Below are 16,214 nucleotides of genomic sequence, written 5' to 3'. Positions count from 1 at the left end.
GTTGTGCTTATTTCAAAACTGTTTATTTATTAAAGAAAGCATTCACTTTTCCTACAGTACGGGGATCACATTCTTGGAGAACCCAACGTTAAGGAAAAATTATGCTTCAGTACTCACCAGTTCCAGCTCTTCCACATGTCTGCTGTGTGACCTTGGACAAGTCACTTCACTTCGTGCCTCAGTTACCTCATTTGTAAAATGAGGATAAGAGTGTGAGCCCCATGAGAGACAGGGACTATGCCCATACCTGATTACCTTGTATCTACCCCAGTGCTTAGAACTGTGCTTGGCACATAATAAGTGTTTAACAAGTACCATAATTACTATTACTATTCTTTTATCAATGATCAAAAGCCTTATTTCTGAAACCTTATCATGCTGCATCTAGCGAGGCTCGTGTTATAGAGAAGCAGCGTGGCTCAGTGGAAAGAGCCCGGGCTTGGGAGCCATAGGTCATGGGTTCTGATCCCGGCTCCACCAATTGTCAGCTGTGTGACTTTGGGCAAGTCACTTCACTTCTCTGTGCCTCAGTTCCCTCATCTGTAAAATGGGGATGAAGACTGTGAGCCCCATGTGGGACAACCTGATGACCTTGTATCTACACCAGGGCTTAGAACAGTGCTTCGCACATAGTAAGCGCTTAACAAATGCCATCACCATCATCATCTGAAGAGCGTTCCCTAATTTTGCCGTCGTGCCCTCGCCAAAGTGTGCAGTGAAAAATGCAGGCCACAGCAGAACTGAGTGTACATTCATTTCTCATCCCTCATTCTCTGTCTTAAAGCCTATTTTTAGTTCTTCTGGCCACTGGGTCACTGCTAATCTTCCTGACTGCTAATATGGTTACCTTTTGGGGTAGATAAGACTGCTTTATTGGGAATTAAGCCAGTGAACTAGGATAAGGAGCAAGTGACTCAGTGCAGATTTCCACTCCAGAGATGACTACATTTTTTAGATTAGTCAGGACTCCAAATATCTTTCGGATAATCTGTAGACTTCATTTCTCTTTTTAATCCATTTGAATGAATGATCTGCAAATGGAAGCTTCATTCTCCTCCCTTTATGCCCATTCATTCATTCATTCAATCGTATTTATTGAGCACTTGCTTTGTGCAAAGCAGTGTGCTAAGCACATGGGAGAGTACAACATAACAACAGATACATTCTCTGCCCATATTCTCCACCGTGGAGATCTAGAAAGAAGATTTAGTCGCCCACTGTGCTTGCATTGCAGTTTCTTTTTCCAGACAAGATGACTTCAGCCCTTAATTATCTTCTGTCTTTCCTTTTTTTTTTTTGAAAATCATGATTTTGTTCGGCCGCAATTGTGTCAACGTGGGAAAATCGAACTGGCAAGGACTCAGAGTCCACTGTCCTTATCAGTAACAGTGCTTTAGTGAGAAATGAAAAAGGTAAAACTATGGGATCAGATTGGAGCCAGGAAACTCCTCATTTGTTGGGGGAATGCAATTGGAATTCAGCAACTTTTCTTTGCTGCAGTTGAATGCGATTACCAAGAATTCAAGGCTTAGCCTAGAATATTTTATCACTCTCATAGTACCATTGAAAAAATGGAATTCTTCAATAGCTCCATGTGGGACAGGGGCTATTTAATAATAATTATTATTATTATGGTACTTGTTAAGCACTTGCTAAGTTCCACGCACTCTTCTAAGCACTGAGGTAAATAATAGTAATAATAATAATGTTGGTATTTGTTAAGCGCTTACTATGTGCAAAGCACTGTTCTAAGCGCTGGGGTAGGTACAAGGTAATCAGGTTGTCCCACGAGGGGCTCACAGTCTTCATCCCCATTTTACAGATGAGGGAACTGAGGCCCAGAAAAGTGAAGTGACTTGCCCAACATCACACAGCTGACAAGTGGCGGAGCCGGGATTTGAATTCTTCATGAGCTCCATGTGGGACAGGGGCTATTTAATAATAATAATTATTATTATGGTACTTGTTAAGCACTTGCTAAGTTCCACGCACTCTTCTAAGCACTGAGGTAAATAATAGTAATAATAATAATGTTGGTATTTGTTAAGCGCTTACTATGTGCAAAGCACTGTTCTAAGCGCTGGGGTAGGTACAAGGTAATCAGGTTGTCCCACGAGGGGCTCACAGTCTTCATCCCCATTTTACAGATGAGGGAACTGAGGCCCAGAAAAGTGAAGTGACTTGCCCAACATCACACAGCTGACAAGTGGCGGAGCCGGGATTTGAACCCACGACCTCTGACTCCAAAGCCCGTGCTCTTTCCACTGAGCTACGCTGCTGGACACTGCCCCTGTCCCACATTGAGCTCACACTCTTAATCCCCATTTTTTACAGATGAGGTAACTGAGGCACACAGAAGTTAAGTGACTTGCCCAAGGTAACTCAACAGACACGTGGAAGAGCTGGAATTAGAACCCAGGTCATTAAGCCACACTACTATGTCCAACCTGATTAACTTGTGTCTCCGCCAGCTCTGAGAAGATTGTTTGACACAAAGGAAGGGCATAGCAAACACAGTAATAGTAATCATCATCAATCGTATTTATTGAGCGCTTACTATGTGCAGAGCACTGTACTAAGCGCTTGGGAAGTACAAATTGGCAACATATAGAGACAGTCCCTACCCAACAGTGGGCTCAAAACAATTTTATTTAGAGCATTCTTGGCCCCTTTGAGATTTAGAGGTCGCTCTGTATGCTGCTATTCTCCTTTTTACTGCAATATAACCTGAGCAGAATTTTTAGTAGTTCCTCTTACTTATGACAGGCTGCACAATATCCAAACATTTGACTTTGTGTGTTGTGGAGGCAGAAAGGCAGTCCAGGAGAAGAGAGGAATCGGGTAGAGACTAATGAACAACAAAACCCTGACCGTAAACCATAACAGTGCTACGCTAAACAGCCTCTCAATTTTCACGGTGACCTAGATTTTCAAGACTGCCATTGCAGTTATATTAAATATATGAAGAATCTAACGACGTTGTAGTACATGAGGATTTTTTTTTTAAACAGGGCTTTGGTAATTATGCATGTTGCTAGCTATCGGGGTGCTCTAGGATTTTCCCTAGAGATTTTTTAAAAAGTAGATGGGTCTCCTAGCTGTCTGGAATAGTTTGGGTAAAACCTGCCTTGAAGCAGGGGAATGGGCTAAATGACCTTTGGAAGACATGTTTTGTTTTGTTGTCTGTCCCCCCCCCCGTTTTAGACTGTGAGCCTGTTGTTGGGTAGGGACCGTCTCTATATGTTGCCGACTTGTACTTCCCAAGCGCTTAGTAGAGTGCTCTGCACCCACAGTAAGCACTCCATAAATACAATTGAATGAATGAATGAATGAATGAAGACCTAATCCAGCCCAAATTGGAATTCCCAGTTGAGTTCCATAAATATTCAGGAGACTTCTCAAATTGCAAAATATCAAAGTTTTGGGTCAGAAAATCCTGCAAAGAACAATACTGGTTAAAGCGAAAGCCTAAGTTCTGAAAGGAGGAACTAAATAGCATATTCTACATGTGATGTTCTTTACTAGCAATATCTCTATTGCCGATAATACCCTGACAAGAGAACGGAAAGCAGAAATGTAGATTCAGACCTGAATGAGTGAATCCCATTTGGCTCTGGGAGAGTGCTGTTGGAGTAAAGAACATTTCTTTGCTGAAATGAAGAACAGTTAACAAAAGCATGAAGATTTATCTGTCACATGGGGTCACTAACCACTAGTCAATCAAATTATTTGAAAAAGATATGGAGTAACTTTTTATCTAAGATCATTTCATCTGCTAATATTCTTTCAAATTAATAGTTAATCTTTCATAATGCCACTGAAATGAACTGGGATGAAGTACCTAAACATACTATTAGATTTTAATAATTGATTCTTTTACTTAACCTCTAGAGGTAATCTGAAGCTCCTTTTCTGTATTTAATAACTTCCTTCATTTCAGAATCAAAAATTAAGGGAGAAAGCCATGGGAGATGTTACCTGTTCAAAGATAAATTTTTGCTGTGGCTGAGAGATTGTGCTAACTAGTCATCAGACTGTTTGGGTTGGTCGGAGATGTTGGTTCTCTGTGTTAAAATATGTAGAAATATGTCTTCTTGTTGCCGTAAGCCACACCGACTTTGACTCTTCTGCAGTTGATCAATCAATGGTGTTTATTGAGTGCTTACCAGGTGCAGAGCACTGTATTAAGCACTTGGGAGAGTACAGTGTAAATAGGGAGGAATTTGCCCCTCCCGGGGAACGACTTGCCTTCCATTCCCAGAAACTGCCATTTAGTCAGCCAGGAGGAAGTTGGATGGTGAAACTATTTATGCAAAGTAGAAGATGCCCCGAGCCCCAAAGAAATCAGATCAGCTTGAAGGGAATTAGGCGGGAATCTAAAAAATTCAGTAAAACCGAACATCTCTTTTCTCTTCTGTCTCAGTTAGATTTTCAAATCTCCCTTCTGGGTCACCTCTGCATTTAGATTTGAACCCTTTAAGGACTTGATATTCACCCCCCCCCCCTCAGCCCCACAGAGCACTGTTCTAAGCGCTTGGGGGAGCTTGTTAAAGTTGGAAGACACGATCCACAAGGAGTTTACAGACTTAACGAATACCAATCAGTCAATCAATCAATCGTATTTATTGAGCGCTTACTGTGTGCAGAACACTGGACTAAGCGCTTGGGAAGTACAAGCTGGCAACATAATATGTGGTATATGTGGTAACATAAGCTACCGCAATTATTATTGTTGTTGTAATTAGTAATAATAATAATATTAATCCATATTAAGGTTCCTTGCCTTATATAAATAGAAAACATCCTAAGAAATCTATTTTGACATCATGAATTTCCAAATTGCCATTTACTGAGAAGCCTGAGTATAATACCTAATGCCTCCATAGAGTGCAGAGTATGTCTTTGGCATATATGAATGGAATGAGATTTTATGATCATCCTCCTTTAAATAATAATAATAATAATGGCATTTATTAAGCACTCACTATGTGCAAAGCACTGTTCTAAGCGCTGGGGAGGTTACAAGGTGATCAGCTTGTCCCATGGGGGGCTCACAGTCTTCATCCCCATTTTACAGATGAGGTAACTGAGGCACAGAGAAGTTAAGTGACTTGCCCAAAGTCACACAGCTGACAGTTGGCAGAGCCGGGATTTGAACCCATGACCTCTGACTCCAAAGCCCATGCTCTTTCCACTGAGCCACTGTGCTTCTCTTAAAGAGCGTCAGTGCTATGTCCTGCTGCTAAACTGACAGTAATCACTTGCATGTAGGATTTTCCAAAATATGAATGAACACAATGAGGCAAGTTGAGGATCTTTGTCAGTCATTCATTATCAGATTCCACCAAATCGGATCATTTTTAACGAGGCATTGGAGTCCCTATTGTCCATAGAAAATGCAATCTAATAAATATCCCTGAGGTGGTCAGATGTTTTGTTCCCCAATCTGATCCAGCCAGGAAAATATAATCACCGTTTTACCAATTACTTAAGATGGAATTAACCCAGCATTCATTCATTCATTCAATTGTATTTATTGAGCGCTTACTGTGTGCAAAGCAGAGTAAAACTTAACAGTACAAAAGCACGGTCAGAAAACGTGAAATTTCCTCAGCTGCCATTTTCAGAAACTGTTATATGAGTCCCAGAAGGGATGAGGGAATTTGGGGTGGTACCACCTGATGGATTTCAGCCTGCATGCATCCGTTTCAAAACGTAATCACGCATATAAGAAATAATCGGGATGTGTTTTGCAGGAAATAGCCCGCCATCTTCGCCCTGGGACTCTCCGAGCTATTTTCGGCAAGACCAAGATTCAGAACGCGGTCCACTGTACCGACCTTCCTGAGGATGGACTCCTGGAGGTAAAGTGCCCCGTTTCGGTTTCCTACACTTAAACCCTCTTGTCCTTTTGAACTGCACCGTGGCCTAGTGGAAAGAGCCCAAGCCTGGGAAACAGAGGACCTGGGTTCTAATCCCGACCCTGCCACTTGCCTGCTGGATGACCTCAGGCAAGTCACTTAAAGCTTTTCTAGGCCTCAGTATTCTTCTCTGTAAAATGGGGATTCCATACCTGTTCTCCTTCCTACTTAGACTGTGAGCCCCATTTAGGGAAGGGACTGTGGTCAACCTGATTGATTTTGTTTCTACTCCAGTGCTTAGTACAGTGCTTGGTACATAATAAGCTCTTAACAAATTCCGTCATTATTAGTAGAAGTTGTGGTATTAAAGTGGTTTACACTCTCTATATTGCTGTCTGACAAATGTAGAAAGACCCCCTTATGAGGCCCCGTGGATAATTGGCCTTTTCAAGCAGAGCTTGTGTTCGTTGCATGTCAAAGTAATTCAATGCCTCACATTAAGTTCCTCTGCTGGAAGTAGTGAATTTATGTTATTTAAGTTTCCAGGAGGATCAGTGAATGCAGGTTGGGTTAAAAAAAAAAAACAACCAAAAAGAAAAAGTACTTTGCCAAATAATACTGCCTCCTCAAGTTGCAACCTGTTTCATATCCCAGGTGAAATCGAGAAGTAAAGCCAAGTAAATAATGTACTAGTGGCAGCTGGGAAGAAAGATGGTCTCATGCTTCTACTTCTTCGCCCACAAAGTTCTGTAACCTCTAGATCAATCAATCAATCAGTGATATTTATTGAGTGCTTACTATGCAGAGCACTGCAATAAGCGCTTGGGAGAGTACAATATGAGAAGCAGCGTGGCTCAGTGGAAAGAGCACGAGTTTGGGAGTCAGAGGTGGTGGGTTCTAATCCCAGCTCTGCCACTTATCAGCTGTGTGACTTTAAGCAAGTAACTTCTCTGCCCCTCAGTTACCTCATCTGTAAAATGGGGAGTAAAACTGTGAGCCCCATGTGGGACAACCTGATTACCTTGTATCTACCCCAGTGCTTAGTAAGCACTTAACAAATACCATCAACATTATAATTAATATAATCATTATTATTGCAATGCAACAATTAGCAGATACATTCCCTGCCTGAAGCAAGCTTACAGTCTAAAATGGGAGGTGGACATTAATATGAATAAATGTGATTTATAATATGTAATTTAAAGATAGGTATATAAGCACTGTGGGGTTGGGGCAAATATCATATGTCCAAAGGTCACAGATCCAAGCACATTGATTTATACCCAGATCAGGGATTTAGAGGCCCCCAAACTGTTGCCAAACATAGACCTACTCATGAAACTGAGCTACCAGCCTGACAAATCTGAAATGTGAGTGAATCTTCAAGGAACCTCGACCCGGTTCCAAACTAAATCCAGTAGGTATTCATCAGAGTCCTTGTTCAACAGTAACTAAAACCCTAATGAAACATCAACACTCATTTTCAAGCCAAATGTTGCCAACTTGTACTTCCCAAGCTCTTAGTACAGTGCTCTGCACACAGTAAGTGCTCAATAAATACGATTGAACGAATGAACGAATGAATGAAAGACTGAGTGAGTGTTCAAAGCCTGCCAGATTCAACATCCTTGGAAACTTCACTGTCCATTTATGTATTAGGACCTGTATTCCAATTCCGGCCCCACCACTTGTCTTCTGTGTGACCTGGGGCAAGTCACTTCACTTCTCTGTGTCTCAGTTACTTCATCTGGAAAATGGGAATTAAGACTGTGAGCCCGATGTGGGGCAGGGACTGCGTCCAACCCGATTTGCTTGGATCTGCCCCTGCGCTTAGTACAGTGCTGGGTACATAGTAAGCACTTAACAAATACCACAATTATCATTATTATATTAGTGTGACTTAGTAGATTAATCAAGACACCCAAAGACCATCGGCTTTCCTTGAGCTCTGCCGCTGGCGTGATCTTGCTTAAGTCATTTCATCTTTCCACGCCTTGCTCCCTTTATCTCCCAGATGGAACCAATAATGCTGACCCATCTCAAGGATCCTTTCTTTGTTAAGGATTAACTCATCGGTGACCATAAAGTACTTAGAAACCAAGAGCGACCTGTTAAATTCTTACTAAGGATTATCGCCACAGCCTTTTAGGATAAATTGTCCGCTTCTGGAGAAATTCAAATAAATGCAGGGTGGGCCTGTAACAAACTGATCCAGACAGATACCTTTAGCATAAAAGACATAAACGATATCCGTGGTTTGGATGTCTGTTCATTTGGATCTGTGACCTTTGGACGTTTGATGTTCCCCCCACCCTCAACCCCACAGCACTTAGGTACATATCTTTAAATTATACATTATAAATTATTCATATTAGCAACTATCTCCCCATCTAGACTGTAAGCTCCTTATGGGCAGGGAATGTGTCTGCTAATTCTTAGAACACTTAGAACAGTACTATACATAGTAAATGCTCAAACTTTTTTAGGGTATTTGTTAAGCTTTTACTATGTGCCAGGCAGGTACAAGGAAATCAGGTAGGGCACAGTCCCTGTCCCACGAGGGACTCACAGTCTCAATCCCCACTTTACAGATGAGGTAACTGAGGCCCAGAGAGGTGAAGTGACTTGCCCATAGCTCTCTTCCTCCCTTCAAGGCCCTACTGAGAGCTCACCTCCTCCAGGAGGCCTTCCCAGACTGAGCCCCTTCCTTCCTCTCCCCCTCGTCCCCCTCTCCATCCCCCCATCTTACCTCCTTCCCTTCCCCACAGCACCTGTATATATGTATATGTGCTTGTACATATTTATTACTCCATTTATTTATTTTACTTGTACATATCTATTCTATTTATTTTACTTTGTTAGTGTGTTTGGTTTTGTTCTCTGTCTCCCCCTTTTAGACTGTGAGCCCACTGTTGGGTAGGGACTGTCTCTATATGTTGCCAACTTGTACTTCCCAAGCGCTTAGTACAGTGCTGTGCACACAGTAAGCACTCAATAAATACGATTGATGAACCAGCAGCCAAGTGACAGAGACAGGATTAGAACTCAGATCCTCCTGACTCTCTGGCCCGTGCTCGATCCACATTGCTTCTCTGTGCCTCAGTTATCTGGCAGAGCCAGGATGCAAGTCTTCTTCTAGCTGCTCAAGGTTCTTCGAAATTTGTAGCCTCAACAAAGCAGAGGGGTGCGAAATAGCAAGATTTGATCTCTCTTCCAAGCAGCCCCGGTCCCGGGAAGATTTTTAGGGAAGCAAGCTGAAACCAGAAAAATCAGATGGTGAGCAGTCCCTTGTCAACAATCCTTCAGGGTGGCCTAGGAGAAAGAGCCAGGGCTTGGGAATCCGAGGACTTGGGTCCTAATACTTGTTCCGCCTCCTACCTGCTGTGTGACCTTGAGCAAGTCATTTCACTTCTCTGGGCCTCAGTTACCTCATCTGTAAAATGGAGAGTAAATCCTCTTCCCTCCAATTTGCAATTATTATTATTATTATTATTATTATTATCTGACCCACAGTCAGGAGAGAAGTATGGGTCAGAGCACAGAATATCGAGCTCAGCGCTTAGAACAGGGCTTCGCACATAGTAAGCGCTTAATATGCCAATGCCCTTTTTGTTGCCACTGAAAATTCTTCCTTTATACGGAGAAAAGATTGCGATGACAGGGTCGGAAGTTTAGTTAGAATTGAGAATAAATCTGTCCCCAAGGTGGAAATTTACTAATGTGGTGGTATTTTTTTTCCCTCTGGAGATTAAGGGTCAGATTGAATGAGTTTCTATTACTAAATGCAAAGGTGATGTCCAAAAGCTTAGATTTAATCTTCTCTCCTAGCCAGATAATGACCCACGAGAAGACTCAAGTAGACAAAAACTGATAGGATAAGATCGGCGATACCTTTACTTTTAGTAGATTTTACTTTCAGCCTTTCGGTTTTCCCAGTGATTCACACTATGGGATCATTCAAGCAATGATCTTACATGCCTAAGTGGAATTTACCATCCTCCCCAGAGTAGAGTCCAGAGATCCCTAATCAGTGATCTCTCCTCATTTCCACACCCTCAGTTTCGGATGTCTGTTGCTCTTTACAATCTAGAAAATCAAAAACCAGAGTCTCTGAGAAGAAATAGCCAAGATCTAGCTCAGATTGATATCTCACATTTTGTTTCCTGGGGGTAGGCACTGTGGACTGACTTTGCTTGTTTGCATAATAGTAATGGCAGTGAAGAGATGGAACAGTCCTTCCTAAATAAAACCATTATACCCATGAGTTGGGAAAGGACTTGTTGAACATATTCCTCTAGCCTGTAAGCTCCTTCTAGACAGGGACAGCCTCTATATGCTGCCAATTTGTACTTCCCAAGAGCTTAGTACAGTGCTCTGCACACAGTAAGCGCTCAATAAATAACGATTGAATGAATGAATATCATGCCTACCAATTTTTATTGTATCGTACCTAGATTGTCGGAGCCCCATATGGGACAGGAAGTGCTTAGTACAGTGCTCTGCACATAGTAAGCGCTCAATAAATATGATTGAATGAATGATTGTGTCCAAACAGATAATACTGTATCTACCCCGGTGCTTAGAACAATGCCTGGCACATAGGAAGTGCTTAACAAATGCCATTATCATTGTTATTATCATAATAAGTATTGTTATTATTATAACTCTCCCAAAAGCTTAGTACAGTGTTCTGCACACAGTAAGTCCTTCATCAGTAACACAGATGTATCCATTTCCCTCCAGGAACTCGATTCCCACTTGGTTGTAAGAAATAGTTCACCTGTTAATGGATCTTCTGTTTAACCTGCCCTCTCTTCCAGTAATGCATTTTGATTTTAATAACACTCCAGCCCCTTTGAGAAGGCAGGATGTCATATTGTTGCCACGTAAGGGAGGACGTGATCTTTTCTAGTTCCTTACCCATTTCCCTCAAGCTTGTACCTTTGCCCATGTCAGGAGATCTAGAGAAGGCAAAGTAGGAGAGGGAGGGGAAGAGCATTGGCCAAATCCTATTTAGATCCCAGGATCCTCATTCAGAACCCGTAGTATCAAGATCTGGGAGAAACAGAGTGACCTAGGGTAATGGCTAGAGCCTGGGCCTCGGAGTCAGAAGAATATGGGTTCTAATCCCGGTTCCCGTCACCTGTCTGCTGTGTGACCTTGAGCAAGTCACTTCACTTCTCTGTACCTCAGTTCCCTCATCTGTGAAGTGGGGATTGAGACTGTGAGCCCCGTGTGGGGCAGGGACTGTGTCCAACCTGATTACCTTGTAACTGACCCAAAGCTAAGAACATAATAAGCACATGGTAAGTGCTTGTTATTATTATTACTAATATAATAGTGCATATGGATGGGGAGGGAGGGAGGCCTGGAATGCCCTCCCTCTGCCCATCCGCCAAGCTAGCTCTCTTCCTCCCTTCAAGGCCCTGCTGAGAGCTCACCTCCTCCAGGAGGCCTTCCCAGACTGAGCCCCTTCTTTCCTCTCCCCCTCGTCCCCCTCTCTATCCCCCCGTCTTACCTCCTTCCCTTCCCCACAGGACCTGTATATATGTATATATGGTTGTACATATTTATTACTCTATTCATTTATTTATTTATTTATTTATTTATTTATTTATTTATTTATTTATTTATTTTACTTGTACATTTCTATCCTACTTATTTTATTTTGTTGGTATGTTTGGTTCTGTTCTCTGTCTCCCCCTTTTAGACTGTGAGCCCACTGTTGGGTAGGGACTGTCTCTATGTGATGCCAATTTGTACTTCCCAAGCGCTTAGTACAGTGCTCTGCACATAGTAAGTGCTCAATAAATACGATTGATTGATTGATTGATTGATTGAGGATGTGTGAAAGGGGTCGGTGGCGAGATAGACGAGATCGGAGCACAGTGAGTAAACCGGCACTAGAGGAGCGGAGTGGGCGGGTTGGGCTGTAGTAGGAGATTTGTGAGGTGAGGTAAGATGGGGTGACCTGATTGAGCGCTTCAAAAGCCAACGATAAGGAGTCACCAATGGTCTGGTTGCCAAATAGTCCACATATTTAGCACCCTCTGGGTGAGGAGGTGTTTCCATCTGTTCGTTTTTAACGTACTATTTTTGAGTTTCAGTAGCGCTCCCCCTCACCTCTTTCGTGTCGCTGCAGGGATCACAGGTTCTGTATTCACCCGGCCCACCCCCTTTGTGATTCTATAAACATCAACTACACACCCATAAAATCCCCCATCAGCCTTCGTCTTGCCAAAGCGCCCTGATCTTTTTCTGTGTATCCCCACAAAGCCTTTTCATCCTCATGATCATCTCGGTTGTCTTCTGTATTTCATCTTCAGTTCTATCACGTTCTCCATGAGATGTGGTGTGATACAGACAACATTTCCAAGGGCAGGTAGATCAGATTTGGGTTTTTTTAATATTTGTTAAGCACTTACTGTGAGCCAGAAACTGTTCTACGTGCTGGGGTAGATACAAAGTAAGTAGGTTGGACACAGTTTGTGGGGCTCACGGCATCAATTCCCATTTTACACATGAGGGAACTGAGGCACAGAGAAGTTATGACTTCCCCAAGGTCACACAGCAGACAGGTGGCAGAGCCAAGGTTAGGATGCAGGTCTAATTCCCGGGCCTGGGCTCTATACGCTAGGTCAGGCTGTTTTTCGTTTAGCAAATTGCATATGGTAGCAAATCTAGGCCTCTCTTCTCTCAATGGCCAGCTTTTTGCTGGCCATCTTAGCTGCTGATGCTGCAGGTTGGACTGATAATTCATTAGTCCTCTTGAAAGGCGCATCAGCATTGAAGAGCAGATTGTCATAATAGCAGAATTTAAATAATGTTTGACAGATAAAGATACTTCCAGACTAGCTGTGGTTAAAGGACTCTCTCTGCTAGAGACAAGTAAGCTGCTAGGCAAGCAGCGTGGCTTAGTGGAAAGAGGCCTGAGAATCAAAGGACCTCGATTCTAATCCTGGCTCCACCACTTGCCAACTGTGTGACCATGGACGAGTCACTTCAGTTCTCTGTGCCTTGGTTCCTTCATCTGTAAAATGGGGATTAAGACGATAAGCCCCATGTGGGACATGGACTGTGTCCAACCTGAGTAGTTTATATCTACCTCAGTACTTAGTACAGTGCCTGACACAATGGGTTTGGGAGTCAGAGCTCGTGGTTTCTAATCCCGCCTCCGCCACTTGTCTGTTGTGTGACCCTGGGCAAGTCACTTAACTTCCCAGTGCCTCAGTTCCCTTATCTGTAAAATGGGGATGGAGACTGTGAGCCCCACGTGGGACAACCTGATTTCCTTGTACCTACCCCAGCGCTTAGAACAGTGCTTGGCACATAGTAAGCACTTAATCAATCAATCAATCAATCGTATTTATTGAGCGCTTACTGTGTGCAGAGCACTGTACTAAGCGCTTGGGAAGTACAAGTCGGCAACATATAGAGACAGTCCCTACCCAACAGTGGGCTCACAGTCTAGAAGGGGGAGACAGAGAACAAAACCAAACATACTAACAAAATAAAATAAATAGAATAGATATGTATATGTAAGATAAATAAATAAATACCATTATTATTATTATTAACAAATTACTTTAAAAAGGATATCGCCCCAGTACATAAAAGCCAGGCAGGTGTACACTAGCTTAAATCATTCCATGCACATATATAATTGGTGTATCTCCTAAATTAATTGTGGGCAAGGAACATGTCTACCAACTCTGTTATATTGTACCTTTCGAAGCGTCTAGTACAGTGTTCTGCACACAGTTCGTGCTCAGTAAGTGCAGTTGGTGGATTAATTGATTGATATCAGTGAGGAGGATTGAATTGCAAGTTTTAACTTCCAGGATGTGTCCGTTTCCCTCTTTCATCTGGGTAGTGAGTTTACTTCACTGGCTCAGCCACTTGGCCAACTACTGGCTCTGATCTTAAAAAATGAGCAGAGAAGACGTTTGGAGAAAAAAACTCCACTTATTGTCACATGTCTTCTGAAGTTTGCCCCTGAACTCTTGCCTTTGTTCTGCAAACTGCTTCATATTTTAGCCAATGACTAAGCATGTTCTAAGTTAATATATAACCCCCAGGTGGCTGATTGGGAATCAGGAAGGAGGAGATGGAATCAATCATATTTATTGAGCACTTGCTATGTGCAGAGCGCTGTACTAAGCACGTGGGAGACTACAACACAAAATATAACAGATGCATTCCCTGCCCACAGCGAGCTTACAATCTAGAGGAAATGGATCCTAACACCACTGGCCTAATACGAATCATCCCATTTTTTATTCATAAAATATTACTATTCCCGTACTTGGATTTCACTATGGAAACAGTTCGACTTACTGTGCCATACCCATTAAAATAACATATGGGCAGCTCTAAATAAAGGGAGAGATAAAAATGACTCCTACTTCAAAGATTGATTGGCGTCTTTTTTTTTAAGAACCAAATGTTGCAAGTGGGCGTTTTTGGTTTACCTAAGGCTGCTGAAGTATTTATATAGGTTGCATTTCATTGAAAGAACTGCTGTCTTCCAGAGGAAAATTCCCTCCACTCTCATAGGACTTTTGAAAGACACCGTAAGCATGTTTCTTTGAGGAAATTGTGAAAGAATAGCGAGAGGTTGTAAATGGTTGCAGTTTACTCTTCTCCCTGATCTCCTTCATCCATTAATTCTTCCAAAAGTCCATCAGTCAATCATATTTATTGAATGCCTACTGTGTGCAGAGCACGGGCTTGGGAGTCAGAGGTCAGGGGTTCAAATCCCGGTTCTGCCAATTGTCAGCTGTGTGACTTTGGGCAAGTCACTTCACTTCTCTGGGCCTCAGTTCCCTCATCTGTAAAATGGGGATTAAGACTGTGAGCCCCACGTGGGACAACCTGATCACCTTGTATCCCCCCAGTGCTTAGAACAGTGCTTTGCACATAGTAAGCGCTTAACAAATGCCATCATTATTATTATTATTACTAAGCGCTGGGGAGAGTACAATACAACAGTAAGGAAATCAGCCACATGGATATCGTGGAAGCATCTTGCCTGAGGATATATCCTCACCAGTTTTTCCTCCAAAAATATAGATAAAATTAATCACTGCCACCATTAAAATTCCTTCTTGCAACACATTTTCACTCGATTTTATTTTATTACTTAGAGGATTAGGTTCTTGGTCTTTTAGTACAGTTGGTGTCCCCAAGTTGACTGTGATTCATTCTTTGGTGTATCTCAATAACTGATGTTTAGGTGTAAAGAGTTAGTTTTAGAGCTGCATTCTTGGCTTCTGTGGAGGATGTTAATTGTGAGGTGAGGCAGGGCCGGTAGGGTAGGCTCTTCGAATTGTGCGGCACAATGTCGAGGCAGAGAGAGAACCCAACAATCTTGTGAATCAGACACTCAACCATGAGAGACAGCATGGCCTAGAGGATCAAGCACAGGCCTGGGTGCCAGAGGACCTGGATTCTAACTGCTGGCTCCACCACCTGCCTGCTTGGTGACCTTGGACAAGTCTCTTCACTTCTCTGTGCCTCAATTTCCTCAACTGGAAAATGGGCATTCAGCACCTGTTCCCCCTCCTACTTAAACTGTGAGCCCCAGGTGGGACAGGGTCTGTGCCTGACCTGATTAGCGTGTACCTACCACAGCACTTAGAACAGTAAAAAAATTCCATGTGGTGAAGGCAAGCTGGTTTATGAGAAATTAGAGGTGTTCATTTGTGCCTCTGCGTATAATACTAATGGTATTTGTTAAGCGCTTAACTATGTGCCAGACACTGCAAATGTGCAGAAATTGAGTGCTGACCAGAAACACCAGAAGTATCTCACGCTGGCATATTGGGCCCAGACCAGGGGTTTGGCCATCTGCACATCCCACTCTTCCACTTTCCTACTCTATGAACTTTGGGCAAGTTACTTCACTTAGAACAGTGCTTGGCACATAGTAAGAGCTTAACAAGTACCATTAGTATTATTGTTATTATTCACTTCTCCAGGCCTCAGTTTCATTACCTGTTCTCCCCTTTACTTAGACTGTGAGCTCCATGAAGGGCAGGGACTACGTCCCACGTGATTATCCTGTATCTACCCCAGCGCTTACTAAGTGTTTGGCACATAGAACTTAACAAATACTATCATTATTATTACTATTATTATTACTAAAAACATAATAATAATAGTAATCAGTAGTATCTATTGAGCACCTCTGTGCAGAGCACTGTACTAAGTGCTTGGAAGAGTACAATACAACAGAATCAGTGGACATGTTTCCTGCCCATAATGAGCTGACCATGTAGAGGGGGATAATACTACTACAACTAATATCATTATTGCTAGTATTATTATTATCCCATGATCATAGTATTATTA

The 16,214-nt window shown here is 42.5% G+C and overlaps 1 protein-coding gene across 2 annotated transcripts in view; it reads left to right on the top strand.

Moving 5' to 3' along the window:
* NME7 (NME/NM23 family member 7) overlaps positions 1-16,214 on the top strand; it is a 151,485-nt gene that overhangs the window by 108,069 nt on the left and 27,202 nt on the right. For both annotated transcript variants that reach the window (XM_038757528.1, XM_038757529.1), the window contains exon 11: positions 5,757-5,864. In XM_038757528.1, the coding sequence (XP_038613456.1) occupies positions 5,757-5,864 (108 nt within the window). The remainder of the gene's footprint in view (positions 1-5,756; positions 5,865-16,214) is intronic.

The sequence above is a fragment of the Tachyglossus aculeatus genome, chromosome 16 (assembly GCF_015852505.1).
Source record: "Tachyglossus aculeatus isolate mTacAcu1 chromosome 16, mTacAcu1.pri, whole genome shotgun sequence".
Lineage (NCBI taxonomy): Eukaryota > Metazoa > Chordata > Mammalia > Monotremata > Tachyglossidae > Tachyglossus > Tachyglossus aculeatus.
This window is presented reverse-complemented; position numbering and strand designations above follow the sequence as displayed.